Raw genomic sequence first — 27,486 nt, forward strand, 5'->3', positions numbered from 1 at the left:
TATTATGCAAATAAATTTTAACACTCGTTCACAAGTTGTTTGGTTTACAACAATTTCCATTTATTATTTGATACCCTTACACTGATGTCTATTAAAGACACTGCCGTCGATTTCACAAAACTCTTCCTAACTTAAGACTAATCTTATTACGAGTCCCAACCCTGCACTGTAGCATGCAGATCTTAAGATTAATCCTAAGATAAGACGAGTCCTAACTCTTTGTGAAATCGACGGCTGGCCACTATTGGTAATTGTCAAAGACCAGTCTTCTCATTTGGTGTATCTCAACATATGCATAAATTAACAAACCTGTGAAAATTTGAGCTCAATTGGTCGTCGAAGTTGCGAGATAATAATGAAAGAAAAAAACACCGTTGTCACATGAAGTTGTGTGCTTTCAGATGCTTGATTTCGAGACCTCAAATTCTTATTCTGAGGTCTCGAAATCAAATTCGTCAAAAATTACTTCTTTCTTGAAAACTATGTTACTTCAGAGGGAGCTGTTTCTCACAATGTTTTATACTATCAACAGCTCCCCATTACTTGTTACCAAGTAAGGTTTTATGCTAATAATTATTTTGAGTAATTACCAATAGTGTCCACTGCCTTTAAGCACCAGATACTCAGTACTTTCCAGATTTCTGAGAAAACAAATCTGCAGGCAAAATCACTCGGGTGGGAGTTTGATATGTTGATACAACACAGAAGAAAATGAAGTCCAAGAAATTACCCGTTTGCCTTCGTAGAAGATTACACTAATAAGACACATTGTTTGTTTCACCATTTGCACAAAAAGTGGTCTAGTCAAGACAGCATATTGGATTTGAGGCAGTGCATGGTAAGGAATCATATTTGGTTTGCGGTAACACCATGTGTGTGTTTACTTGCCAGGTAAAGTTTGTTCTTTAGAGAACCGTCTTACTATATATTCTACTACCACAGAGTAGATTTTCAGATTGTTCAGGAGACTTCTCAGTTTTGAAAAGAACTCTCCTGCTTTTTAACAACTACCCGGGCGGAAGGTAGAAAATAGCTTATAGTTGATCGCTATTAACTTCACTATCAAGGTCAATGTTTCGACTATTTCAGTCAAGACAGCTTTGCCCAAGCCTAACAAAACAATGCTTACCAGAATTAGGTCACCAGCTAAAACACATTTTTACATGTACAAAATGTGACTGGTTTCCTGCTTAGTAGAAAAATGTTTGGCTTTGTTTAGATGATCTTCCCATCAAGGGAACTCAAACTCTGATTGAAAAAAAAACCATCAAGCTGGCAACAGCCAATCTCTCTCATACAAACATTGGTTCAACATCTATGATGATTACAAGTTGCACAAATGAAGAAATAGTGATTCAGTAACAAGACGACAATACTTATTGAACTCATTGTGAAATCAGCGATTAGCTTGGTAGGGTTTGGACCCCCAACCTTAAGGAAAAGTCTCCCAGTAACAAAATGTACACGCAGTATTTATAAAAAAATACAAATTTACTTGATCGAAAATAGTACACCAGTATTTGAAGGGAAAAAGTTAATGATTTAAAAAAAAATCATCATTTCTGTTTTTGGCTTTCTCTTTCCTTGAAGCATTTCATGACGATCCCGTTGAAATTTGCCACAAAGAAAAACGAGGTCAACTTCAAAATGCTCATCAGGAAAACCTAGGAAAAAAATGTTGAGAGGAGAAACAAAATAAATAAAATAAATAAAACAAAATTGAACAGCTGCAAATAAGGACAAACGAAACGATAGTTTTTAAGAAGAATCCAACAATAAAACAATACCTCAGCAAAGTACTGCGGAACATTGCTTGGCGGGCAGACACATGTAGGAAACAACCTCCAGTGAGGGTGGTACACAAAAACGATTAGAAGCAAAACAAATTACCCTGGCAGGGAAAGCCAACAGTAACAGAAGGTCACTTTCAAAGTGGCTGACCATTTGGTTCTAAAACCACAAAATAAGACAAAAAATCTACCCCTTGAGGGTTATGCATTTCCCACAAAAAACTCAGAAAGAAAACAAATCAACCAGCTCATTTTTTTGTTAACGATGTAATTTCCTTGGAACATAAATAAGGGAATCAATGTGTGGTGAGGAGGTTTTCAACTAGTGGTTTAATCCCAACGAGGCCTGGTTCTTGATAATTTTACCGAGACGAAGTTGAGGTAAATTATCTAAGAACCAGGCCTCGGTTGCTCGGTTTTCCTTTTACATCGCGAAGAAACACTTGTATTTCATAACAAATGGTTTCAAATGTTTTTCAAAGACCAACTCGACTGATCCAAGGCATCATGTTCTTTTAAGAGTCAGACTTACCTGCAGAAATACCTCTAGAAGTGAAGTGACGGGCGACATACCGCAGGAAACGATGGCTAAGAAAAAACCATCAAAGCCAACGAAACTGTGGAACCTCCCACGCTAATGAAAAATAGTAATGTTAAGTCATCAAAATTATATCATCGGACTGTAAGTAATAGTGAGAGAATTTAATTAGTAGGTCAACATTTAGTCTAATCCAACGAAGCCGAAACCTCCCACGCTAATGACAAAATAATCACGTTGAATCATTAAAATTATATCAGCAAACTACATGTATAAACAGTAACAGCGAGTAAAATTGATAACTACACCAGCAATGAATCTAAATCAAGAAAGTCTTAAAACTCCCACGCTGATGAAAAATAATCTTATTGAATCATTCAAGTTATATCATCGTACTATAAACAACATTGAGAGAAATTGATATTAGTTCAACATATAATCAAGTCAAAGAAAAGTCTGAAAACTCCCACTCTATAGGCAGACAACATTATCTCACAATCGTGAATAACCTAGCCAGTTTAGGCAGCCCTATTGGTTGAAAGATGGTCACATGACCATTTAAGATCAGTTTGAAATGGCTGATGAAGACAAAACTGGAGCTGTGAACGTGTGTTCAGTGCTCATACATGTCATAACAACCGTACATAAAAAGCGCCTTATTCGAAGAATACAAAGCGTTTAGGGAGAATGCAACCAAAAACCAAAATGAGAATATCCAATTATATAGGACTAAGAGCATAAAATACATAATGCAACAGAATCGAATCATACACAAATTGTTGCACTAGTTTCCGCTGACGCTTATTGATCATGCGATGCGATCGATTCAAACTGATATGGAATGCAAAGTCAAATCTATTAGCGTTAGCATTGGCACATACGCACGACCATTGAGTGCTGCATGCAATTTGAGCCTGAGGACGCTCTAAGAATTAATATAATTAATCTAGGCCTAAATAATTTTTCAGCCACAACAACAGAAAGTAAATAAAAGTATTTGAAGAAAGAAACAGAATCGTGAGACTCAATTAGTGATGCCATCAAGCTAAATAAGTTGACTGTTGGAAAAACCATTATGGATTAACTAGACAAAACATCTATTATATCGTTGCGGTACCCGCTGCCAAAACATAGAATTCGAACTGCCTCTACCTACCGGGCAATCTCGGTAGTCTAATTGGTAAGACACTGCTCTAGAATTGCAAGGGTCGTGGGTTCGAATCCCAACCGAGTAACATGCCTGTGATATTTAACATCTATTAAACCATTACGGATAAACAAGAATAACTCATTAGTGTGTCTGCAATACTTGAAATGTTTTCTTTACCTTTGCGTCTTTGACAATAATTTGAGCGATTTCGTCCGGTTGATGAAGACCAGACGACTCCGATATAAGAACAGTCTCTTTTGGCTGTAAATAAACCGAAGCAAACAAAACCACATGAACACCCAGGGCTTGCGCTAATAACATTCACGAATGCGCACAGACACAACTGGTTTGCAAATGCCATAGAGTTTTACACTATACAGATACACACAAGATGTTGCTAGGCCTGAATTACAATAAAATCCAGCCTCGAATAGATAATCGCACAAATAACATACAAATGCAGGAAAAAAAAAAAAGAAAAAAAAAAAGGCTTTTAAAACTCACCATATTTATTTTATCTTCAGCTAGCATTGGTGTTTCAACGTCAGGTGGGAAACTTATGGTTATATAAATACCGTATGGTTTGACCTAAACAGAGAAACAAAAAAGTACAAATTTTGGATAATTGACATCCGAATTGACAGCTTTGGCTTTGGCCTTAGAATCAGTGTTGTAGCCAGGACAATTTTAGTGGTGGGCATTCTCATTTGAAAGTTGGCAAAGTCCAGAAATGTCGAGCAGCGCACACAGAATGTGTCACGACCATACAGACATAAAAGCAATGGGTATTCAGCCGGACTACTTCACGATGAAAACACAAGAAACAAGTATCATGTGAATACGTTCGTATTTTTTTCTCCCAAATTTCCTGCTCAGAAGAATTACACGTTGCATTTAAAATTACAAAACATGGAAAAAACGTTACATTTTAATCTTGCGATGTGATCAATATCGGCAGTTAATTTTGTATTAGTTTCTGCGTAAATTTTGAGGTGGGCGTTAGTCTGCTTTACAGCCCGAGTGCCGGGCGAAAAAATTGTCAGTGCTGGGCGGGCCCACCAACTGTGGCCTGCCGTGGCTACAGCGCTGCTTAGGACGTCCGATCCCCAGCTGAACATTGCTTGCTTACCTCCATCTGTAGTGTCTCTGCCAGTCCACGGAGAGCAAACTTGCTGCTAGCATATGCCGTGTATCCGTACACACCCAGCTGAGCTGCCTGGGAGGCCACGTACACTATCCTACCACCCCTACGCTTCTTCATGTAAGGTAATACCGCCCTCGATGGGTAAACTGAGCCAATGTAGTTCGCGTCCATCACTTTCTGAAGAAAAAAAGGGGAAAAGTGTAGTGAAAATTGGTTTCAAAGAAGTTCACAATGAGGTAGGGCTGATCCCAGATGAAGGAAAAATTCCTTCAAACAAAGTCCGACTTAGTGACACTGGACACTATTGGTAATTGTCAAAGACCAGTCTTCTCAATCGGTGTATCTCAACATATATAAAAAGTAACAAACCTGTGAAAAATTGAACTCAATTTGTCGACGAAGTTGTGAAGAATAATGGAAGAAGAAAAAACCCTTGTCACACGAAGTTATGTGCTTTAAGATGCTTGGTTTTAAGACCTCAAAATCTAATTCTAGGGTCTCAAAATCAAATTCATATATTCTTGTGGAAAATTACTTCTATCTTGAAAACTACGTTACTTCTGAGGGAGCCGTTTCTCATAATGTTTTATACTAACAACAGCTCTCCATTGCTTGTTACCAAGTAAGTTTTAATGCTAACAATTATTTTGAGTAACTACCATTAGTGTCCACTGCCTTTAAACAATTACCATTCTAATAATAGCTTTTAAGTTCTACCTTGAAGTCTTCAACGGGTGTGTCCTCAAAGGATAAGGCTCTGGACATTCCTGCTGAGTTAACGAGGATATCACATGGTCCAAGCACATCTATGGCCTACATAATAATAATAATATTAAGTTTTAATAAAGCGCTTTTTCACTCCCTACGGGTGTCTCAAAGCGCTTCAAGATATTACCCCTGGTCACTGGGCCTTAATTCACTCCTTAAACCATCTCAGCTCCCTGGGGAGTATACAGCCTCGTGCAACAAATGCGCTACTCGGCTAAATCAATCACAAGAACCATCTCTGCCCTCACAGGTACCCATTTACCCCTGGGTGAAGAGAAGCAATCATAGTTAAGTGTCTTGCTCAAGGACACAAGTGTCACGACCAGGATTCGAACTCACACTCTGCTGAACAGAATCAGCAGAGCTTGAATTCGGAGCTCTTAACCGCTCAGCCACAACACCCCATACGATGAAAGAGTAAAGAAGAAATCTGAATATCAGACGACGTCTTGATCTCAAGAATGCAAGTACATGTACTTGACTATGTAAGTAATAATAATAATACGATACATTTATATGAAGTACAATGCAGGAGCCTCTTATGATGGGCAACAGAAAAAAACCAAAAAATCAATGAACATAAACAAATATATATATACTGAAAGCAATTGTTTCAAAACAAAGATTGAAACAAATGAGTCTTTAAAAGTCCTTTGAAAATCTGAAGAGAGTCAGCTTGACGAATAATACATGAATAGGTAATTCGTTCCAAAACAAAAGTGCAGAAGTGGAAAAAAGTAGTTTGAATCAGTATGGATTGTCCAGCAGAGCGGAGAGGATGAACAGGAATGTGTTTAAAGGCAGTGGACACTATTGGTAAATACTCAAAATATTTATCATCATAAAATTTTTCTTGATTACGGGTAATGGGGAGAGATGGATAGTATTAAACATTGTGAGAAACAGCTCCCTCTGAAGTGACATAGTTTACGAGAAAGAAGTAATTTTCCACGAATTTGATTTTGAGACCTCAAGTTTAGAATTTTAGGTCTCAAAATCGAGCATCAGAAAGCACACAACTTCGTGTGACAAGGGTGTTTTTTTCTTTCACTATTATCTTGCAAATTCGACGACCCATTGAGCTCAAATTTTCACAAGTTTGTTATTTTATGCATATGTTGAGATACACCAACTGTGAAGACTAGTCTTTGAAATCAACTACCAATAGTGTCCACTGTCTTTAATGTAGAAGATCAGATATACAGACAAGAGATACTTGTAGGCCAAGAAGAGTTTTGAAAGTGACAAGATTTTACAGCAATTCTTCCTTTAAAAGAAAAAAGGACTGAATTCACAATATGGATGGGACCAATCCCGAAAGTTTAAACTTGCCCAAGACTTGCAGTCTATAATACAGAAAGACATACATCTGTTATTTTTATGTTTTATTTTATTTTATTAGACTTTCCATAGTCTTGTTGGTTTGTTGTTATAGTTACTCATACCTTTTTAATGGCAGCTTCAACTGCTGAATATTCACGACAGACATCGACTGGAATGCAAAGAATTCTCTGAAATAAAACCAAAATGTTTAACATTTGCATTGAATTTAAAGCCAGTGGACACTATTGGTAATCGTCAAAGACCAGTCTTCTCACTTGCTGTATCTCAACGTATGCATAAAAAAACAAACCTGTGAAAATTTTAGCTCGATTGGTCGTCGGAGTTGCGAGATAACTATGAAAGAAAAAAACACCCTTGTCACACGAAGTTGTGTGCTTTCAGATGCTTGATTTCGAGACCTCAAGTTCTAAACAAAATTTCCACATGATTTTCAGGATAAGCAAACAACAGCTGAACACCAGAAACAAGCAATTTGCAACAAATGGAAATTTGGCTGGTAATCCTGTTTTTATCAAGGAAGAAATTTCTTGCTAAGCAAATTTTTGTGCTAAGCAGCTCTAGGAAATTGGGCCCAGTTCCCCAATGTTTGGACCTCAATGTGCATGAAAACTTAACTTAATAGTTGTTGTACCTGATTGGTCTTATCAGTGATATACTGCTGTAGTTCTTGCTGTGCTTGCTGCAACCTTGCCTGTAAAACAAACAAGAAGTCACATGATTTTTGTTATAACTGGACGAGGTCTTTTGTAACTGTTTACAAAAATTTGTTTACAAAATGTGTACTCTGAAATGTGTGAATAAAAATAATTTGTTAATAACTTAGTTGAAATCCCTCTTCAAGACTTTGCTCAACATTCCACTCGACCCTCCAGAAAACACAATCTCCAATTTCATCAACTTCGTCACTCAACCAAAATCTCTGGCAACAGTTTATTTCCGGCCACCATCAAGGACTGGAACGCCTTACCCGGTAGTGTGATTTCCAGCAACTCATTAGATATCTTCAAAGACACTCTCGCTTAAGCACTTCAAAAATTAAGCCATCCCATCCGCACAATGCGCAAAGCTGGTTTGATGTGTCTTTAGACATTTTTTTTGTCGGCTCAACAATACAGATACAGATATATGTTGGGCTCTCTCTCCACGACCAGCCTGTTAAAATTCCAGTAAAAATTTAAAGAATAATCTTAAGTACAATAGAAAAGAAAACATCAAAATTTACAAGCTTATTTAGTAAAACGTGACAGTATTTGATTTGTGATTTGTTTTGAGTATTTTCGCCACCAGTGCTAGCTGACTTGCACTTAACTCCCCATACTTTACAGGGGAAATAGGCTGTAAGTTTTCTTACTTCATTCCTGGCTAGGAGTGTGACACTTGCTCCTTGTTTTAACACCTCGGCAGCAACTGCTTTCCCTATACCGCTTGATCCACCAGTTATCTATCAACAAAATATCAAGCAAATATTTGAATTATCGCATTATATTCTAACACCTACGAATTCAGACCCAGTTACTGGGGCACTGTTTGGCTGTCACTATTGGTAATATTACTCAAAATATTTATTAGCAAAAACCTTACTTGAATTGAAGTTGATTACAAGAGATGGGGAGAGGTTGATAGTATAAAACATTGTGAGAAACGGCTCCCTCTAAAGTGACATATTTTTCGAGAAAGAAGTAATTTTTCACAAATTTGATTTTGAGACCTCAGAAATTTAGAACTTGAGGTCTTGAAATCAAGCATCTGAAAGCACACAAATTCGTGTGACAAGGGTGTTTTTTTCTTTGATTATTATCTCGCAACTTCGACTACCGATTGAGCTCAAGTTTTCACAGGTTTGTTATTTTAAATCCATATGTTGAGATACACCAACTGTGAAGACTAGTCTTTGACAGTTACCAATGGCAATAGTGTCCACTGTCTTAAAAAAGTATTTGTCATGACATTACCATACTAACTAACTGATGACAAATTTAGAAAAAAGGAGTAGGCTGTAGGGGGCCTATATAGCATATTATAACAAATTTTGAGATTGGGGAGTTGATTTTCTGCCGCCCACATGGCCAATGAGAGTTCAAAGGACACATAGAGCCTAATTTTGGCGAGATAAAAGATTTGCGTTACCAAAACTCAATGTCGGGGGAGGGGGGGGATCATAAGGGATCATATATAATTTATATCCTGGTGTCATGTGTTTTCAGTAGGATAACAGAAAAATTGTTCACAATCAAAAACTGAAAGTTTTTTTTTCAAATCATCTATCCAATTCTTTAACAATAACACAACACTTTGTGGTGTGTTAAAAATTTACAATTTTTGGTTTTACGTTGCGAGCGACAGTCTGCCATTAACAGTGCTTATGCATGCACGACATTGGAGCAATGTCATATGTTTTCACACCTTTCATTGGTTGGTATTTTATTGAATATTCAGAAGCTAGTATGGCGTGCAAAATAAATCAAAAATATTATTCAATTACAACTTAACAAATTTAATGACATTTTTGTCCTAAGGCATTATGGCTACTATATTAAAATCTAGAGATACCAAAGGCATGAAAGTAAAACACCCCACGGCCCTTGAAGCACACACACTTCATACAAATCCGTTTTCCCCCATTTCAGACCAGTAATGTTTGGTTTCAGGAGATAAGAAACCAATCTATGATATGATATTTTATCTTTAAAATGTAGACTTAGCTGAGATGCCTAGTCCAGAGGCCAGCTATGCGTGAGATTATTCAAAGCTCATAGTTCAAGGAGTAATTAGATCCTACCTAGTAGAACTTTTTGAGGCTGTAATCATAAAATTGAATGTATAGAAAAAGGTCATACCATCCATGATCCATAGATAGCGGTGTACAAAATTAATTGACTCATGAACTATGTCTTGAATTGAATGAAGAAGAACGTTTTTTGTTTTGTTTTTACTCACAATAACATGGGCTTGTTTCAGCTCCAGCAATGGCGGTTGAATGGACGAGGATAACCAAAAGAGACCAAACAGACACAGCACAAAAACAACTACAGCTATGCACAGCAATATAGATAATTCCATATTAAATAACTTGAAGTTAGCAACAAAAACTAAAATGAAAACGTTGCGTTTCTCTCGATCCTCAGGACACACAGAGACACAACGCCCGCGCCCAGGCCTCTATAAATAGCGCCCTCAAGTGTTCTTCTATCCGAAGCATCCGCCCTCTGCCGACAAGGTTCACAATCCAATCTTGGGAAGTTTGCCGTTCACTCCGGTCTCTGGTAAGTGTTTGTCCCTTTTAAAAAAAATGTTTCCTCAGTGGTGTTATGAGTGTTATGAATGGATTCGTGAGACATTCAGGATCAAGTTTGTGCGCATAGAATTTGTGTCATGATTATTGAAAGTGGTATAAAAGGGAAAACCTGGTGACTAGTCTGTCAACATGTGTCGAAATTGTACGTGGTGAACCAAATTTCGCTCCGTTTTGTGCACAGAGTTTCGTAATCCCCGGGCTCTCAGGGCAGGAGGGTCTCGCTATCGAGACGCAACTACTCTACTGTCATCATGTCTGTAGGGTTCGTCTGTAGGGCCCACACCACAAATATGAAGCACGATCACCGTTCACATGGCAGATAATGAAATATTATATATTACTATAGGGAAGTAGAACTAGGCCTACCTCCATGCATGTAGCCACTCCCCTAGGCTAGGAGTCTAGGAGTAGAATTTCAATAAGGTTTATCGCAATTCAGAACCGCAATGCATTGTGGGTAATAAGTTGGGGCAGTTTGCTATGCAGTGTATCGACATGTCTGGACTGTAGGGTACGTCTGGTAGGACCATAGACTAGAGCAAGGACAGACCCATGCACACCACAAATCAGAAGCACGATCAACATTGATCACATTAGATCGGTAAGTTTCATGATGCAGAACGTTGCAGATGGTTTTTCAAGGAAGCGAAAGGTTTTGATATCAGTGGTGCTGGGGCCAAGGATACGAAGTGGATTGGACCGATTTATGGGGCTAATCACATGGCAGATATGAGATATGATAAAGCATGGATAAAGGGAAGTAGAACTACCTCCATGCTTTCTCAGGGTTTTTATAACTAGCTGGTATGTAATGTAGCCTACCTAGGCTAGAGGTAGAGTAGAATTTCAATAAGGTTTATCGCGATTCAGAACCGCAATGCGTTGTGGGGAATAGGATGGGGCAGTTTGCTATGCAGTGTATGTTGCCATGCACGACTTACCTTTGTGTGGGTTGTGGGGGTTCAACAGCGCCCTCTCTTGATACTGATGCAAAAAATATTTAATGGCCTGATGTTTCGACTCTAGCAGAGTCTTTCTCAAAGGCTAAATGACTTTAAACTGTGAATCTCTATTTATCTGTACATCATACCGGACAGTGACATCATGACATAGTTTATTGATTCTTTTTCTTTATCCAGCATGATCTGATGAATGTGATGGGAAGTACTCAACCTTCAAACTTCAAGATTAAACTCTAATTGAAAAAGATAAGGCCTTGCCCTTGGATGTGTGCTCTTTCTTACCAACTATGGCTGTTTGTGTTAGAATCAGTGCATTGTTAAATGTACGCCCATCATTGAACACAAGAAGTGCTCAGTATCTTAGACCAATATGTGCCCAGGAGACAAGAAGGCTTCAAAAGCCTATTGAACTAAACGTTTCTGAGCAAAGGAGAACATTCGCAAGCAGAGTGATTGTTGAGGAAACACTCGGCAAACAAATTCTTCGGCAGATTCGTAGTCTCTTGAGAAGACCCAAGATGAAGGTCCCACCCTATGATCACATCTGCCAAGTTGGTGACCCGATACTCCGGGGTCAAAGTTCACCCGTCGACCCTCGGCAGATCAAATCAGCAGAGATACAGAACGTTATCAGGACGATGGTGAAACAGATGAGGAAGGTTAGAGCTGTCGGTTGTGCCGCGCCCCAGGTGGGCGTCGCCAAACAAATCATCGTTATGGAATTAACGAAGAGACACTTGAAGTGGTTTGACGAGGAGGTGAGATGACACTTTTTGGAAATGTTATGGAAACTTTTCAAAACCACAGATTCAGCTCAAGATTCAGCTAAGGCTAGCTTGGTCCTGCGGTTGTTTTGACAATATTGTGCCTGCTTTACAAATGTGCTCAGGACTTCAGACGAAAGCACAGAGCATGAAGCCGAATCAAAAGCTGAAACCGTGGATTTGAAAATGCCCATAGATAGCTCAGTGGGGAAGGCATGGGAGAACATTGGTTCCCTGGCTTTGGTCTGTGGTCTATGTGGTTGATGTGACAAGATGTCAAAAGGCAAAAGGCGCCTTCGACCACATTGTAGCCAAGTCCTTCGCAATTCAGCTCAGCTTACTCAGTTTTCACAAACAAAGTATTTTAAAAAAATTTATTTTGTTCAACTCTTTGTAGGTTCTAAAAGCACGAGAATGTAAAGTCTTCCCTCTGAAGGTGTTCATCAATCCGGTAGTCAAGGTCATTGACCCAAGGGTCGTGACCTTTCTAGAAGGCTGTATGAGTCTTTGCGGATACGACGCTTGCGTACCTCGGGCCTATGGTGTTCAAATAACAGGTTTGTTCAACTGTTTAGAATGTGACTGGTTTGGGTTGTAATATTGCGGCTGCTCAGAACTATTTAAGATCCTTAGTGCAAGTTGTCTGGATATTTTGGAGCTGCTGTTAATATGGGTTTATTGATCACGAATGGTCGTCAAAGTATTTGTTAAGCAAAACGAACCATTTTAAAGGAACCAAATGTTTTTATTTTTATGTTGACTATTTTTGTTCGTTTGTACATTTGTATGCATTTTTCATAAAGGACCTTTTGATAATTTCGTATAGGAAATTGCCATTGATGACCTTATACGTATAGCTCTGAGCAGACAACGATTAATGGATCAAAATTACACCTGTTTCTGTTGATGCATCATTGCCACTATATTTCTCTTTTTAATCTTTCAAATGCTTTACAAAATAATTGTTCATAATTTTGGGCGACTGTTTCTGATTGTTATCTTTTAAAAATTGCTTGTATTTGAATGTTTCACTGGTGTTGTGTACATGTACAAAGCGTTCTTTCACTTGTGATTTCTGCTCTTTGATCTACATCTCTAGCACTGGGACGCCGTTTTCTCGTTTTCTGTAACTCCTTAAGTTAACAAAATTTGAAAATTCTCATCATTTCAAAGAACCTGCATTGATCCAGATCCAAGTTTCAGACTATTTTCCCAGCATTTTACTCTCACCCCTGACATACCCATTTAGACCTAATACTTCATGGAGGCAACGAAGGTGATTGCCCCAGTGCCATATGGTCATTGCCTCGGTGCCCATGAAATGCTCTTGCACTCAGAAATTTACAATTTTCTCATAGCAATTTCCTCCTTAAACAAGGAGACAATGCCTTGGTTCCCTTGCACTTTCAAAAGCGAAGCATACAGGCCTGCTCATTTATTATGTTCTTGTTGGTGTTGTTATCCAGGATTGAATGAGAAAGGGGAAGAGGTTTCGTGGCGAACCACTGGCTATGCCGCTAGAATCATTCAACACGAAGTAGACCATCTACGCGGAAAACTCTTTATTGACACGATGGACCCTCTTACTTTCCTGGACAAGGAATGGCCAAAGTGGAATTTAAAATAATCATAATACTTTTCTTTTCGATTTTTATGAAAAGATAATAATAAACTATAAATGTCGATGTTTCGAGAGATATTAACGCCTCTGGACTGCAAGTCTTGTATTAAAGATGCTGTGCAGATTATATCAAAGACTCTGAGAAACGGTGCTATTCTGGATTGACTCCGTTTGTGCTTTGAAAAGGGCGCCACCTCTTGGCAGTTAATATGCATAAGCAAGCCAGTTTGTTCGCTCGTCCCCAGCACATTGCTTTAACCAAAGGCCCTGGGATGGGCAAACGTATCATGCACAGTCATTAGTTTAATAATGCGCAGTGCCATCATGCATCACACTCACACTGCACCATATTTATATGCACTGTACGCATGACGTACTTCCTGAACAAGAATCTGTGCAAGCGATTAGCCCATCTATCCAGGACCGCTGGGGCCGAGCGAATAATTATCGTAGCCTGAACGTCTGACGTCACAATTCCAGGCTCGTTTCACGCAATATCGCCCTCTATTTTTAACTTGACTTTCTTTATTAGCCTACTGTTATTACATACAAAAAAGAATGAATAAAACGGAAGGCTACTTGAGAATGCTTCTAGTTCATCACTGTACATATTGTGACTTCTCATTATATATGAAGGTCTTTTAAAGATGCAGGGAAGATTACGTCAAATACTCTGTGAGAAACTGTGGTATCCTGGCCTTGACTCCATTGTGATTTGCACTGGACACTATTGGTATAATTACTCATTGTGAGAAACGGCTCCCTCTGAAGTAACGTAGTTTTCAAGAAAGAATTAATTTTTCACTAAAATATTTGAATTTGCGAGACCTCAGAATTAGATTTTGAAGTCCGAAATCAAGCATGAAAGCACACATAGTGCGATAAGGATGTTTTTTCTTCCATTATTATTTATCGCACTACGACCAATTGTCAGCTCAATGTTTTTCACAGGTTTGTTATTTTGTGCATAGGCTTATGTTGAGATACACCATGATCGAGAGAAGACTGGTCTTTGACAATTGCCTTCTCCCCCTCTGGGCATGCCTCATATTACATTTTCTTTGGTCACATGACATGAGCATTAGGCCTATATGCCATAAAACGACTTGACGTTTTGACCAAAGATTATAGAGCGCCGCAAGGCGCCAGATGCGGAACTGAAGCTTCATTTATTGTTGGAACGTGAAATACGCATGGGCGCCGTTTCAGCAAGTTAATGTTTTGTTTCCCATTGATAGGAATGGTCATTGTCTGTACTAATCTGCGCAGGTCTATTGTATCAAAAGAGTTACTTGCCGAAATGGTGTCCAGTGGGATTTCACATTCTAGCCCGAGTTCCGCATCTTGCGACTTGCGTCGCTATATAATCTTTGGTTTTGACCATTGACCATACTCTGATCGTCTTCAGGAGAATGCTGGACGACATAGTTAGTTACTGGTTACTACTACTAGTAATAAGTGCCTTTACAAAGATCAACGCGCTGTAAGCGCAAAGGTCAACAAGAACAATACAAGGAAACAAGAAAAACAAAACAACAAAGAATTAATGACAACGATGACTGAAAAAGTAGGTTTTTAGTTCTTGAAGACAAAATTAGATGGCAGTTGAAGATGATTCCATGGTGAGTTAAGGTAATTTGTTCCATTCCTTCGGTCCTGCCAGAGAAAAGTAGACTTGGAGCCGGCAGATCGAGAAGGCCTGTGCTCACGAAGAATGTTATGTATGTATTAATGGGTGCATTCGTTTAGCTTCCCTGGGTCGACCCCAATGTGGCGTATTTTATTTTTTTCCAGGACAAACGTGGGCACACAATTACCCCAACGTTCGTCCTCGAACCAGGAAAAACCCCCAGACACGTCACCACGTGAGCCTTCCCGTGGTGACGTCAGTGCACCTCGGGCCAGCCCCAAGTGACCCTATCCACAACCAATAGGTGTGTTATGATTATATATTTAGCAACCGTTACAGCCAAATACAGTGTTTAAGCTTAACCACTGAGACACTAGAAAGACTGATTTTTTGTGCGTTCATGATTTTTTTATTATCACTGTTCAGACATCTTGAATTGGAGTAGAAACTAAGCACATATAATCAGTAGAGGGCGGTATAACAACTCTACATTACCCCCCCCTTTAGATTAAGGAAAACAAATGAATTTTCTTCTAGCTGAGATGCTTCTAAACAAGAATTCCTTTTGAGTAAAAACCTAACAGGTTGAATTGATGCATCCTTTAAATGTCTCTCCTTGAATGCACTGCAAAATGTCATTGCAAAACTGCTTGAATGATAATCATAGCATCGTTATTTGAATTTCTCAACAAATTCTCAAAATTCGACCAAGGAAGGTCTTAAAAAGAAGACTAAAAGTTTCCTTTACCTTCAAAGTCTTTTCTTGACAACAAACGGTTTTGCTTTGATTACGTCCTCTTTAATTCACCAGTCCAGATGATTTTTTATCAGAGCTCAAAATGCCAATAAATCTTCGGCAACTCACCCTAGCTTGCTTGACAGTTTATCCTTTCATCTTCGTCGCCAACATTTGGTGTTTAGGCTTTAACCACTGGGACATTAGAAAAAACTGATTTGTACGTTTCATGATTTGTTTTGTCTCACCATGGATGAACTTTCCCTCCATGTTCTCACTGATCAGTAGAGGGCGGTATAACAACTCTACACAACTCGCCCGATCGTAGACTGGGCCCCTGTCTTTATCCCGCTAGATGCAGTGATTCCATTCTATACAATGATGTCGTTTGATACGTGCTGTGACATAGGGTGCGTTCGTTTAGCTTCCCTGGGTCATCCCCGGTCTGCCATGGTGCGTTCGAATAGCTTTTGACGTCATTCCAGGGGCTCGGCCAGGTCAGCCCCCAGTGCCCTTCTTGTGGAGTGGGTCACTTGGGGCTGGCTCCAGGTATTAGCGACGTCACTACGAGAGCGGTGAGTGGTCGTTCGTTTGGCTCTTGTCAGGGGCTCACCCAAGTGAGCACCGCGGGGTAGACCCAGGGAAGCTAAACGAACACACCCATAGATGCCCAAATAGCCACTGCTTTAAATGAACACGTTGCCTTTGTAACCGTTTTTTATAAAATGCATATGGGTAGAAAGATGTTGTAAAAGTAGAATACAATTTAAGTCCGCAATGGATTTTGACTGCTTACTATAATCTGAAATGACCGAGGTCAGAGGTCAAACTACACGCCGGTTTTGCAATCTGTTGAGGCCGTTCTCTGGCGTTATTCACGAGCCTCGAAGAATGACGTCAGACGTTCAGGCCCGTGATAACGCCAGGCAGACACCGGCCCCAAGCCAGCGTGTACATTCACCTATGACCTATATTCATTTCACATAGGGTGCGTTCGATTGGCTTCCCTGGGTCTACCCGCAGTGTTCACTCGGATGAGCCCCTGACACAAAAGCTATCGAACGATCACACTTACCCTCTCGTGGTGACGTCATGCACCTGATGGGGCCTTCCCCCAAGTGACCCACTCCACAAGCAGTGCACATGGGGATGACCCGGGTGAGCCCCTGGAATGACTTCAAAGCTTTTCGAACGCACCGGGGGCAGACCGCGGGCTCGACCCAGGGAAGCTAATCGAACGTACCTATTGAGATACGTAGTCAAAATTCTACACCAACATTATACATGCAAGTACGTCCACATGCCTGTACTGTATACATAATATACCACGCACGTGGACAAGCAGGGACCGAAAGTAAGCTTTCCATATTCTGTGTTTTGATTGGTCGTCCGAGGTGACCTCAGACCAATGAAAACAAACACAGATGCGGTACCTTTTAGTCACTGCACTTATCCAATGATATCATCATTGCATCTAATGGAATCACTGGATCTGAGTAGCAGGTACAGTGTCTTGCGGATAAAGACAGAGGCCTAGTCTAATCAGATCGAAGCTCTCTTTCATCGAGTTGTTGTGCTGCGTTTTGCTATTTTCAAGATGGCGATCGTCATTTTGCTTTTGGTGGGAACACTCACCGGGTACAGCGCGCCTGCTGTCTAATTTATCACGTTTTTAATGAACTGTAAAATTACTTCACACCCAGTCACACAGAAAGCTGGATATGTGTTGGGTTATCATGTTGTTCCGGCCGTTTTCATAAAAGAATAAAGGAAGCGAACTTGTTATGTTTAAAGTATGTAGTGCGTTTTCAATGACTGTGCATGTTAAAGGGGAAATTTGTAAGAAGTAGTTTAATTTGATGTATCCCAACATAATATGCATAAGAAAATAACAAACCTGTGGAAACGTGGGCTCAATTGGTCGTCGTAGTTGCGAAATAGGAAGAAAAAACACTCTTGTCACACGTGATGTGTGTGCTTTCTTCGAAACCTCAAAATCTAGTTCTGAGGTCTCGAAATCAAATTTTAGTGGAAATTTAGTATTTCTTCCTCAAATACTACGTCAGAGGGAGCCGTTTTTTAAATTGTGCTATACTACCAAAAGCTCACCATTGATTGTTAACAAAATGAGTAAGTTTTTATGCTAAAAGTTATTTTGTGCGATTACCAACAGTGTCTATGGCAGTGCCTCCGAAGGAGATGCCTCTGAACCCAATGATATGGGTATAGGCAATCAGTATCTTTGATTTCACATCATATCAGTGAAATCCAATCACACTCATCAAAGACACCCTCTTTAAAATTGTCAGAGTGTCCCTTTAATTGAGACACTATACGATATTAATTTAGTTCTGGTCATAGGTTCCAAGGTATTCTACATGATGTACATTGTATTACTAAACACGTGTAAACATCAATCACAAAAGGCTCGGGTTGTAAAACGCGATCACAAACCGGGACCCTATTGTGTGCATTAAAACCCACGTTATCAGTTTATTCACACAGACTGGTGGGAGGGGCAGAAAAATATCTCATGAAGTCTGGTTCCGCATCCACGCACACACAGAGGTGCATATTAGGTAAAGCATGCGACCGGAACCCGACTTCCTGAATCCGTTACACCCCACCTTATCATGGTCGGTGTAGTTCCGTTTGGCTTGAAGGTTGTCTGCTGAGTAGTTCCTTTTTGAATTCCATTCAGTAGTGGGACAATAAATTCGCTGGAAGAAACTTCAATTGTGTGCTTGATCCCATCAGTTCTGACACAGTTGTACAAAATAAAATGGCGTCACCCGTTAGTGCAGAGGCCAAGTCGAGAATACACGAGGCGTATATGGATGTACGGAGCGACAGTACTGAAACACGGTGGTAAGGACATTTAACTCAAACTCTAATAGTGTTTAAATGAACGTAACAGAATTGTGCTTTGGTAACACCACAATTGATAGCTGTGAAGTACTTTATGAAATCCATCGTTTACATTATCCATCATAAGGACATCATAAACTGACAAACCTGTAGAAGTTTGAGATCGATCGGCCATCTGGGTCACGAGAAAAATAGTTAACAATCAATAATACACATTTTGCATGACTTCGATTATAAAGAAAATTGAATAAAACGCTCACTGAGCAACTTGGGAAATTAGTTTGATTTATTTCTCATCAAATAAACACAATAATTTTAACGGATCATCATTTATCGTGTCAATTGTAACAAGATATTAGATGTTAGACGAATTTAATATTGTCTCACCGATTCTGTAATGTTCCTTTAAAACTTAAACCTTTATCAATACATTTTGATGACAACAACGTGGATAGGTCTATATAATAATTATTGATTGTTTTGTGAGTGTACTGACCTATACCACCGTAGGGATGAGTGGGCGGGTCTATTCGATCTAGTGTATATTAATATGGTGATATAAAAGGAAGTGCCAACAACAATGAACCCATACTGCGTGAGAATCAAAGAGTGTGACACTAATTGAAATGAGTTGAATTGAATTGTTTATTCGTCAAGTATACAAAAAATGCATTAAACTTAAAATCCAATAAATGTTAGAAGTATTCCAAGTATTTGAGTAAAGTTGCACAATTAAATCAAGAAAAATTTGGCATGCTGCTCTCAAAACAAAAGTCTACACAATAGGCTTAGATGTAGACATGACATAAGGTATTCAAAGGGTTTAACAGTATATTTATATTCATAATTCAGATCAATTTAATAGTATATCTTTACTTCGAGGAGCACGCACAAATTTCAAAGGTGTTTGGTTTCGCGGTTTGAACGCACTTTTGAGTAAGTTTAGGCCTACAGCATATAGCATATAACGTAGACGTAAACGACAGGGTTAAAAGTATAGTCGTACACATTTCATAGTTTGTCTTTATTTTATTTTAGATTATATATATTTTTTGTGGTCTGACGTTTTTTAAACACCATTCAAGAGTTAATTCCCATGACGGGTAAATTTGTTAGCCTATCGGTGAGCACAGAATGATAGACTATAGAAAGCGTCACCTTTGAATATCTAGTGTAATTCCAATAAATGAAAAGCACAAGCATTTTAAATGAGTTAACTGCTTTCGGAGTGAAGTAGTTTTTACCTCTACACTGATGTGTGATAGTTTAGTGCATACAAAAAAAAACATGTTTTACAAACCAGCATTATATTTGCAGGCCCGTATGCTTCGTTTTTGAAAGGGCAAGGGCACTAAGGCATTTTCTCTTTGGCAAAGGGCACCCTATGAGAAAATTGTAAATTTCTACTGGAGCATTTCAAGGGCACAAAGGCAATGGCAAGGGGCAACGGAGGCAATCGCCTTCGTTGCCTCCGTGAAGTGTCAGGCCTGTATTTGATTTATTAACAGTTTTTTTTTCATGAATAAGATTAAACGCATCGCAGCCATGGACAAAGTATAAAAGTGACGATCCTTTAACTATGGTGAGGTTAAACAAACAATTTAAACTGTGTGATCAAAGTTTAAGTATTTGGTAAATATGAACAATATTGAAAGCATGACAATAAACAAAGAAAGAAATAAGCAAAAGACAAACAAATATTTTTATTCGAACAAAACCATGCTCAAGGAACAAACGAGAAAGGTGATTTTGTTTTTTATTATTATAATCTTGAAACAATCTGGAGCAAATCTATTTGTGATATGCCCTTACTCAGCTTTTGATCTCAAAGTAGCGCAATAATGAAGCCAAGATGTGTCACCTTTGTTGTCACTCTCTCGAATTAATGCTGTCCAACACATATCTAGCTGAATTTATTAAAACTATGAAGCCTGTCCTCTAAATATACCGCCTGACGCAACTTTAGATTTTCATTCTTCATTGAGGCACGACCGAGTTGTGAATCAGCATTTTAATTGATCACTTCTCAATAATAACCTTAAAATGGTTTAAAGGATGTTATTGATAATGGCACTTATGCAGCTGCTTCAACTGGTTTGGTAACTAAATAAATATTAGTCTGTGTCTGAAGAGAAAAAAAACCCACAGGCCTTCAAAAACAACAATCATCAAAGGTTTTTGGAGTAACAACCTTAAAGGCACTGGGTACTATTGGTAATTACCAGAAAGACCAATCGTCACACCTGGGCCCAATTTCATAGAGCTGCTAAGCACAAAAACTTGCTTAGCATGAAATTTCTTCCTTGATAAACACAGGATTACCAACCAAATTTTCATTTGTTGCATATTGCTTGTTACTTGTATTCAGCTGTTGTTTGCTTACCCTGAAAATCACGTGGGAATTTGGTTGGTAATCCTGGTTTTGTCAAAGGCAGAAATGTTATGCTAAGCACATTTTTGTGCTTAGCAGCTCTATGAAATTGGGCCCAGGTGTATCTCAACACATGCATCAAATGCAAGGGCTCATTGGTTGCGAAGGAACAATGGAGGAAAAAAAACCTTTGTCGCACGAAAGAAATTGTGTGCTTTCAGATGCTTGAATTCAAGACCTCAGCTGACGAGGTCTTGAATTAATTTCAAATATTTAAGTAAGAAATTATTAACCTTCTCAAAAAATACTTTACTTGTACTTCAGAGGGAACCGTTTCTTACAACGTTTTATACTATGAAAAGCTCCCCATCGCTCGTTACCAAGTAAGTTTGTTAGTAAACAATTATTTGTGGTAATTACCAATAGTGCCAATGCCTTTAAATTTAAAGTACAACATTTCACACCGTAACCCGAGTACGAAAGCATCGCATTAAGGAAATTGAATGTAAGTTTATTTGCTCGATTATTTAATCTGTCTGGAGCGTGGCAGCCCCCCCCCCCTCCATCAAAAAGGAAAGAAAAGGGAAAACAAATACTACAGCATGAATGAACTGAGATAAAAACACTAATTAGAGCGGCTCTCGAGGAGGTTCTGCTTATAAAGAATACATTCTGAAGTCCTTAGTTTCATTTCTGTGTTTCTTTGTTTTACTGATGATATCCTCTTCTAACAACGTTCAATTTTTCCTTCCAGTATTCACCTTGTTTAATGAGAGTCGACTGAATATTGATTTCTAAAACACAACTTATATTCCATGACCATTTTTGTTTTCAAGTTAACTGTTCTGTAAATTTTACCCACTCAGTCGTTTAGTATAGTCACCCACACCTAATTCTCACAATACAAAACCCTTCATGATACGCATGGCACAATGTGAATACAACTTCCTTCATTTCTCAGCTGACAATCTGTGTTTTTTTGGTCGAACATGTTTTAACTTTTAATTAGTCCGCCTCCATGATTAGTCCAAATAAAACGTTGCTTTTGTACGGAAAAAAATGTATTAAGGCTGCCTGCATAGTTAAAGCTAATCTTCTATTCAAACATGCACCTATGTTTTGATTCGTTATCTAAAGTCAAATAGTTATGTCGCTAAATTCTAATGTACAATATATGTTTAGAGTGCATAAACTCATCAATAAACAAACCCATTCTACAGTTACCTAGAAGGTTGAGCTGAAAGAGAGGCTGCGTTTGGAGATTAAATCAACGTTTCCACTTTATTGTCAAGTTATCAGTTCCGGATCAAAGTTTGACCCGGGTTCCGGGTTATACAGTGAGCTTGATCAATTTTGAGGTCAATTGGACCCGGAATCTGCGTTCAATTAACCCCCAAATATGTATTTAAAAAAACTCAAAAACAATCCAACTTTTCCGAGCCCACGTCGATCCTGACCCAGTATGTATATGATATTATTGTTGTTGTTTTTGGCACCTGTGCTGTTGGATACTGTTGGAATTTTCAACTGTGATTTGGGAATTTTTGCAATGTTTCTCGACTTTAAGTGTACTATACGCAGACAAAATAAATAGAGGTCATACGAGTATTCGGAGGTATCGTGAACATCGCCGATACAAATTCCATCCTAAAATTGTTTTTTTTTTAATTTTTCTTCAGGTGTATAGCTTCGTATCCAGATGACGGTAAAAAGATTGATCTAACTGGAAGCGGAACCGACTACAGTGAATTCCTAGACGCTGCAAAAGGTAACACAGTTCAAGTTTGAAGTGCGTCTCATGACAGTTTTCGCAAACGTCTGGTTACAACTTTTGTAAATACTTGTGTTTCATACTTATCGGAACCCTTTTTCTGAAGATATGAAAATCCATAGGGGTGGACAAGGATGGTGTGCGGACTGAAAGGAACACGTTGCCTTGGATCGGACGAGTTGGTCTATAAAAAGAGTTTGAAACCGTTTGTTATAAAATGCATAATGGTTAGGAAGATGTTTTAAAAGAAGAATATAATGAGCCACACAAGTGTTACTCAAAATGTTACGGTTTTCCTTTTACGTCGCGAACTAACACGGTCGGCCATTATTTTATGGGAGTCAATTGACTCCCATAAATGGCCGACCGTGTTAGTCGACGAGGTAAAAAGTAAACCACGCAATTTCGAGGCATATTAATGTGTAGATCATTGTGTTCTACTTTTACAACATCTTTCTATACCCATTATGCATTTTATAACAAACGGCGCTTTTCAAAGACCAACTCGACCGATCCAAGGCGACGTGTTCCTTTAAGTTCTGAGCGGGGGCGGGGAGGGGGGGGGTGATGGGGGAGGTCAGCATGAGCATACGCCATGAAACAACTTACCATTATGATCATGCTATTATCGTCTTCTGGGTGTAGGCTTAGCTGCAGTTGTGCACGAAGTTGGGAAGGGCCGAGCTGTAGATGAGAACGGTAGCTTGATAATGTTTTATTTGTTATGGGAGTACAGCACAATCAAAACCATTTAATTCATTTTCCCCTCAAACATTTATACATTAGGCTATCAACAGGAAGGGAACATCATTTTGTTAAAACTTGCCAGCAGTTACATTCTTTTCTCTAAACATCTGAAAAACAAACCACCAGAAAATGTTGAACGGTGAAACAATACACTGCATAGCTCGAAGGATATGGTTATTTAAATGTAACTTGTTTGGGTTCCTTTTTCTTTAGATGACCAGAGGGTGTATGCCTATGTCCGGTACCAGACTGGGGATGAAATGAGCAAACGAAGCAAGTTTGCTTTCATTACATGGATTGGACCAAATGTAAAAGCTCTTGCCAAGGCTAAAGTCAGCACGGACAAAAGCTTCGTTAAAAATATATTTTCCGTAAGTATCAATTATGATTTAAATAGACTTTAATTAAGTTTGATTTTAAATGAATTTAATTCTAATTTGTTTTAGGCACGATCTATAAATCGATTCGTCAGCCGATTTTGATTTAATTTTATTTATTTATTTGTAATTGATTTTATTTAATTTGGTTTGGTTGATGTAAGTTTTGTGTGTGTGAATCATATTGATCTGATATGTTTTGCTTAAAAATGAGCTTTTCATCCAGTTGAGTTTAGTTTGTTTTAATCAAGTTTGATTTGATCGGATTCAATTACATTGGGATAGCTATAACGTAAACTGATATGACTGAAGAAAACAAATTGACAACGACATAAATATATCTATATAAATATATATTAGCCTACTGCTGGATAAGTACGCTCTCCCCATGCTCAGATTTATTCACATTAAATTGACCCTCATCACACTATCTCCATCCTATAGAGCTTTATAACAGTCTAACACCAGCAGGAAATCTTATATGGCTTCCTTCCTCGTCACTGCATGTGTGATGGTGCGAGATGAACTAACGCCCATTATCATTATGGCAACTTCCTTCATCGAGTTTACCTTGAGGGCTACTTCCTCATTACACGGTGTTGGTTAAAGGCACCGGACACCTTTGGTAGTTGTCAACGACCCGGAGCCCAATTTCAAAGCGCTGCTTTAAGCACACAAAATAGCCAAGCAAACAACATCATGCTCACCAGAATAAGGTTACCAGCTAAACTACCATGTTACATGTACAATGTGTGACTGGTATTCTGCTTAGTAGACAATGATGTTGTAAAGACAGTTGACACTACTGGTAATTGCCAAAGACTAGTCTTTTCACTTGGTGTATCTCATTATATACATAAAATAACAAATCTGTGAAAATTTGAGCTCAATCGGTCGTCAAAGTTGCGAGATAATAATGAAAGAAAAAACACCCTTGTCACACGGCGTTGTGTGCTTTCAGATGCTTGATTTCGAGACCTCAAGTTCTAAATCTGACGTATCGAAATCGAATTCGTGGAAAATTACTTCTTTCTCGAAAACTACCCCACTTCAGATGGAGCCGTTTCTCACATGATGTTTTATAATACCAACCTCTCCCCATAACTCGTTACCAAGAAAGGTTTCGTGCTAATAATTATTTTGAGAAATTACCAATAGTGTTCACTGCCTTTAAGCAATATGTACTTAGTAGCTCGCTCTATGAAATTGGGCCCAGTATCTCTCACTTGGGTGTATCCCAACATATTCATAAATAACAAGTCTGTGCTGTGACAAATTGGACTCAATTTGTCAAGAAAAAAACACCATTGTAGCACAAATTTGTGTACTTTCAGATACCTAATAAAACTATATTTGAGTGAGAAATAAGCTCGTCCTAAAAAATACAAAACTTAAGAGGGAGCCGTTTCTCACAATGTTTGTTGTTAATATAAACAACTCTCCGTGGCTCGTTACCGAATAAGTTTTGATGCTAATTGTTTGAGTAATGACTAGTAGTGTCCATGAGAGTGCCTTACATTTAATAGTTCTTGAGCCATTCCTCCACGGTGTGATGGATGAGTGCTGACAAAGTAATCAGGGAATTGGGAGAAATAAGGGAGATTGGATTGCGGTGTTTGAAGTTCGGCTAAGTCCACAATGATTTCAACGATCTCGTTTTGTTTTGTGTCCATCTTTCAGAATTTTGGCGTGGAAGTCTTAGCTGACGAAGCAGACGATCTAGCCGAAGAAAATGTCTTAACACTTCTAAAAAACGCCGGTGGCGCAAACTACGGATCTGCCCGATAGGATAGAGGGCGGTGTTTCAAGGGCATTATTATTTACTAACTCATTGAATAAAACAATGGATTTGTGTACAACATCAGTGACTGAATGTGCGTGTTTGTACTTGCATATTATGGTTATTTGATGTCGAAGTCAGCAGCCATGGCTAGCCATAGCCAGTGCACGACGCTTCACTGTGTAAACATATTGTTGGTTATAGGTTGTTTGTTTGTTTGTTTGTTTAGATTCCTACCTTGAATTTTTGTAAAATTTTCATGACGTAATAATAGGTGCAACGACGGAATGATTTAGATTATATCATTAATATAGCCTAGAACAGACTGTAGCTCGACTTTTCAACACTACACACCTGGGCCAACGTTTAATAAAGCTGCTGCTTACAGATGCAAATATTGTTAAACAAATTCCTGCTTAGCAATAAATGAGCAGAATACCAGTTAGTCACAAATCGTACATTGTTGAATGGTGATTTGGCAGGTTTCCTTACTCTGCCAAGCTTCCTGCAGTGTATGGCTGTGCTTCGAAGAAAACTTTGGGTGCGTTCGTTTAGCTTCCCTGGGTCGACCCCGGTATGTAACTGGTTTTTTTTTTTCACAGGACGAACGTGTGCAGATAATTACCCGCGTTCGTCCTGGAAGAAAAAACCGCCACACACCGGGTCGACCCAGGGAAGCTAAACGAACGCACCCAGAGTATGCATGTAGACTGGGTAAATTTGTCAGTATAAACTAAAATCCTACAGTACAGGCATGTAGTGTCCACCGTTCTCAAAGTGGGCATATTATGAATTTCTGTCCATACAAACGGATTTGGGTGTACGCCAAATGCCCCCCTCCTCCCTCCGGAAGAAAGAAAAATGAAGCACCTACGCCTTCTCTCAAAAGCAATTCCCAAACCAAACAGGTCATTGAACCTCAGGTGGTCATTATGTTGTTCAATGGTAAATCGAATGATTGATTTACGTAGTGGGTTGGCAAGTTTTGTTTTAACACTTCTTGAAAAATAAAAACGGAAAAGCACCGGGTTAGTTAACGCACAAAATAATTCTCAGGCTGTGGACTATAAATTATTTAACACTTTCTTAAAATTATACGATAATAATTTGAAATGTCCTTACCCGAATTAATCGTCGAATGAGTTGGTACAACTTACAAGTTAAAGGTAGATTTTTTTTTATTGGATTAGTAAAAATAGTTTTCATTATTTTTTATTTTATTTTAATAAACTGAATAAGTGAATCACAATATAGCCTAGATTTAGATGGGGAAATCACCACATTTCTTCATCGGCTTTTCCGAAAAAGTATATATTTTAATTCAAAATGGGTCTTAAAGGGAAGGAACACGATTGGTAATCACTAAAAACAAATATTAACATAAAAACTGACTTGGTAACGAGCATGGGAGAGCTGTTGATAGTATACAACATTGTAAAAATAGCTCCTTCTAATGTAGCATAGATTTTGAGAAAGAGGTAGTTTCTCACTTTGTTTTCTTCATCATTTTCTCCCAACTTCGATGACCAATTGAGCTCAAATTTTCACAGATTTGGTGTTTTATGCGTATGTTGAGATACGCCAAGTGTGAAGACTGGTCTTTGACAGTTACTGATAGTGTACCTTCCCTTTAAGGAAACCGTAAATTGATAAAACTCATTTGCATTTTAAATCAATAGTACATAACAATTGTTTGTGTAATGTTTGTGTAGATTCCTAATTATTCACTCTGTGAAAAATGTTACTTTATGCATCAGTAGAGTATTTAAAACTTGTATAATAAAAGATTGATATGAATGTTAACATTCATTGTATATTCATTGTGAAACC

The 27,486-nt window shown here is 38.6% G+C and overlaps 3 protein-coding genes across 6 annotated transcripts; 2 read left to right on the plus strand and 1 right to left on the minus strand.

Annotated features, from left to right (window-relative positions):
- Positions 1 to 75: 75 nt before the first annotated feature.
- On the minus strand, positions 76 to 9,879 carry LOC139935206 (3-dehydrosphinganine reductase-like). Its single transcript, XM_071929689.1, has 10 exons — positions 9,672 to 9,879; positions 8,086 to 8,175; positions 7,366 to 7,425; positions 6,836 to 6,901; positions 5,340 to 5,435; positions 4,608 to 4,799; positions 3,983 to 4,066; positions 3,656 to 3,739; positions 2,323 to 2,424; positions 76 to 1,664 (listed from the first exon to the last, which is right to left on the minus strand). Exons 1-10 carry the CDS (start codon positions 9,792 to 9,794, stop codon positions 1,557 to 1,559), a joined length of 1,005 nt encoding a protein of 334 aa, XP_071785790.1. The 5' UTR covers positions 9,795 to 9,879; the 3' UTR covers positions 76 to 1,556.
- Positions 9,880 to 9,884: 5 nt separating this feature from the next.
- LOC139935207 (peptide deformylase, mitochondrial-like) lies at positions 9,885 to 13,970 on the plus strand. Of its 4 annotated transcripts, none has more exons than XM_071929690.1 (4): positions 9,885 to 9,997; positions 11,169 to 11,749; positions 12,153 to 12,312; positions 13,222 to 13,970. In XM_071929690.1, the coding sequence occupies exons 2-4, from the start codon at positions 11,279 to 11,281 to the stop codon at positions 13,380 to 13,382; spliced, it is 792 nt and encodes a 263-aa protein (XP_071785791.1). In that variant the 5' UTR covers positions 9,885 to 9,997; positions 11,169 to 11,278; the 3' UTR covers positions 13,383 to 13,970. The 4 variants fall into 4 exon arrangements, with proteins under 4 accessions (XP_071785791.1, XP_071785792.1, XP_071785793.1 ...); XM_071929691.1 differs by lacking the exon at positions 9,885 to 9,997 and adding an exon at positions 10,044 to 10,171; XM_071929692.1 differs by lacking the exon at positions 9,885 to 9,997 and adding an exon at positions 10,418 to 10,630.
- A 4,390-nt stretch (positions 13,971 to 18,360) lies between these two features.
- On the plus strand, positions 18,361 to 27,459 carry LOC139935208 (coactosin-like protein). Its single transcript, XM_071929695.1, has 4 exons — positions 18,361 to 18,610; positions 22,661 to 22,749; positions 23,713 to 23,870; positions 25,557 to 27,459. The coding sequence occupies exons 1-4, from the start codon at positions 18,525 to 18,527 to the stop codon at positions 25,662 to 25,664; spliced, it is 441 nt and encodes a 146-aa protein (XP_071785796.1). The 5' UTR covers positions 18,361 to 18,524; the 3' UTR covers positions 25,665 to 27,459.
- The last annotated feature ends 27 nt before the right edge of the window (positions 27,460 to 27,486 follow it).

This window comes from Asterias amurensis, chromosome 3 (genome assembly GCF_032118995.1).
Source record: "Asterias amurensis chromosome 3, ASM3211899v1".
Lineage (NCBI taxonomy): Eukaryota > Metazoa > Echinodermata > Asteroidea > Forcipulatida > Asteriidae > Asterias > Asterias amurensis.

Coding starts and splice junctions, on each gene's coding strand:
- LOC139935206 (XM_071929689.1), bottom strand. CDS start 9,794: ATGGAATTATCTATATTGCTGTGCATAGCTGTAGTTGTTTTTGTGCTG. Junction 6,902..7,365: donor TCACTGATAAGACCAATCAG/GTACAACAACTA, acceptor GTTTTATTTCAG/AGAATTCTTTGCATTCCAGT. Junction 1,665..2,322: donor TTCTAGAGGTATTTCTGCAG/GTAAGTCTGACT, acceptor TTTTTTTCCTAG/GTTTTCCTGATGAGCATTTT.
- LOC139935207 (XM_071929690.1), top strand. CDS start 11,279: ATGGCTGTTTGTGTTAGAATCAGTGCATTGTTAAATGTACGCCCATCA. Junction 11,750..12,152: donor TGAAGTGGTTTGACGAGGAG/GTGAGATGACAC, acceptor AACTCTTTGTAG/GTTCTAAAAGCACGAGAATG. Junction 12,313..13,221: donor CTATGGTGTTCAAATAACAG/GTTTGTTCAACT, acceptor GTTGTTATCCAG/GATTGAATGAGAAAGGGGAA.
- LOC139935208 (XM_071929695.1), top strand. CDS start 18,525: ATGGCGTCACCCGTTAGTGCAGAGGCCAAGTCGAGAATACACGAGGCG. Junction 18,611..22,660: donor GACAGTACTGAAACACGGTG/GTAAGGACATTT, acceptor ATTTTTCTTCAG/GTGTATAGCTTCGTATCCAG. Junction 23,871..25,556: donor TCGTTAAAAATATATTTTCC/GTAAGTATCAAT, acceptor TCCATCTTTCAG/AATTTTGGCGTGGAAGTCTT.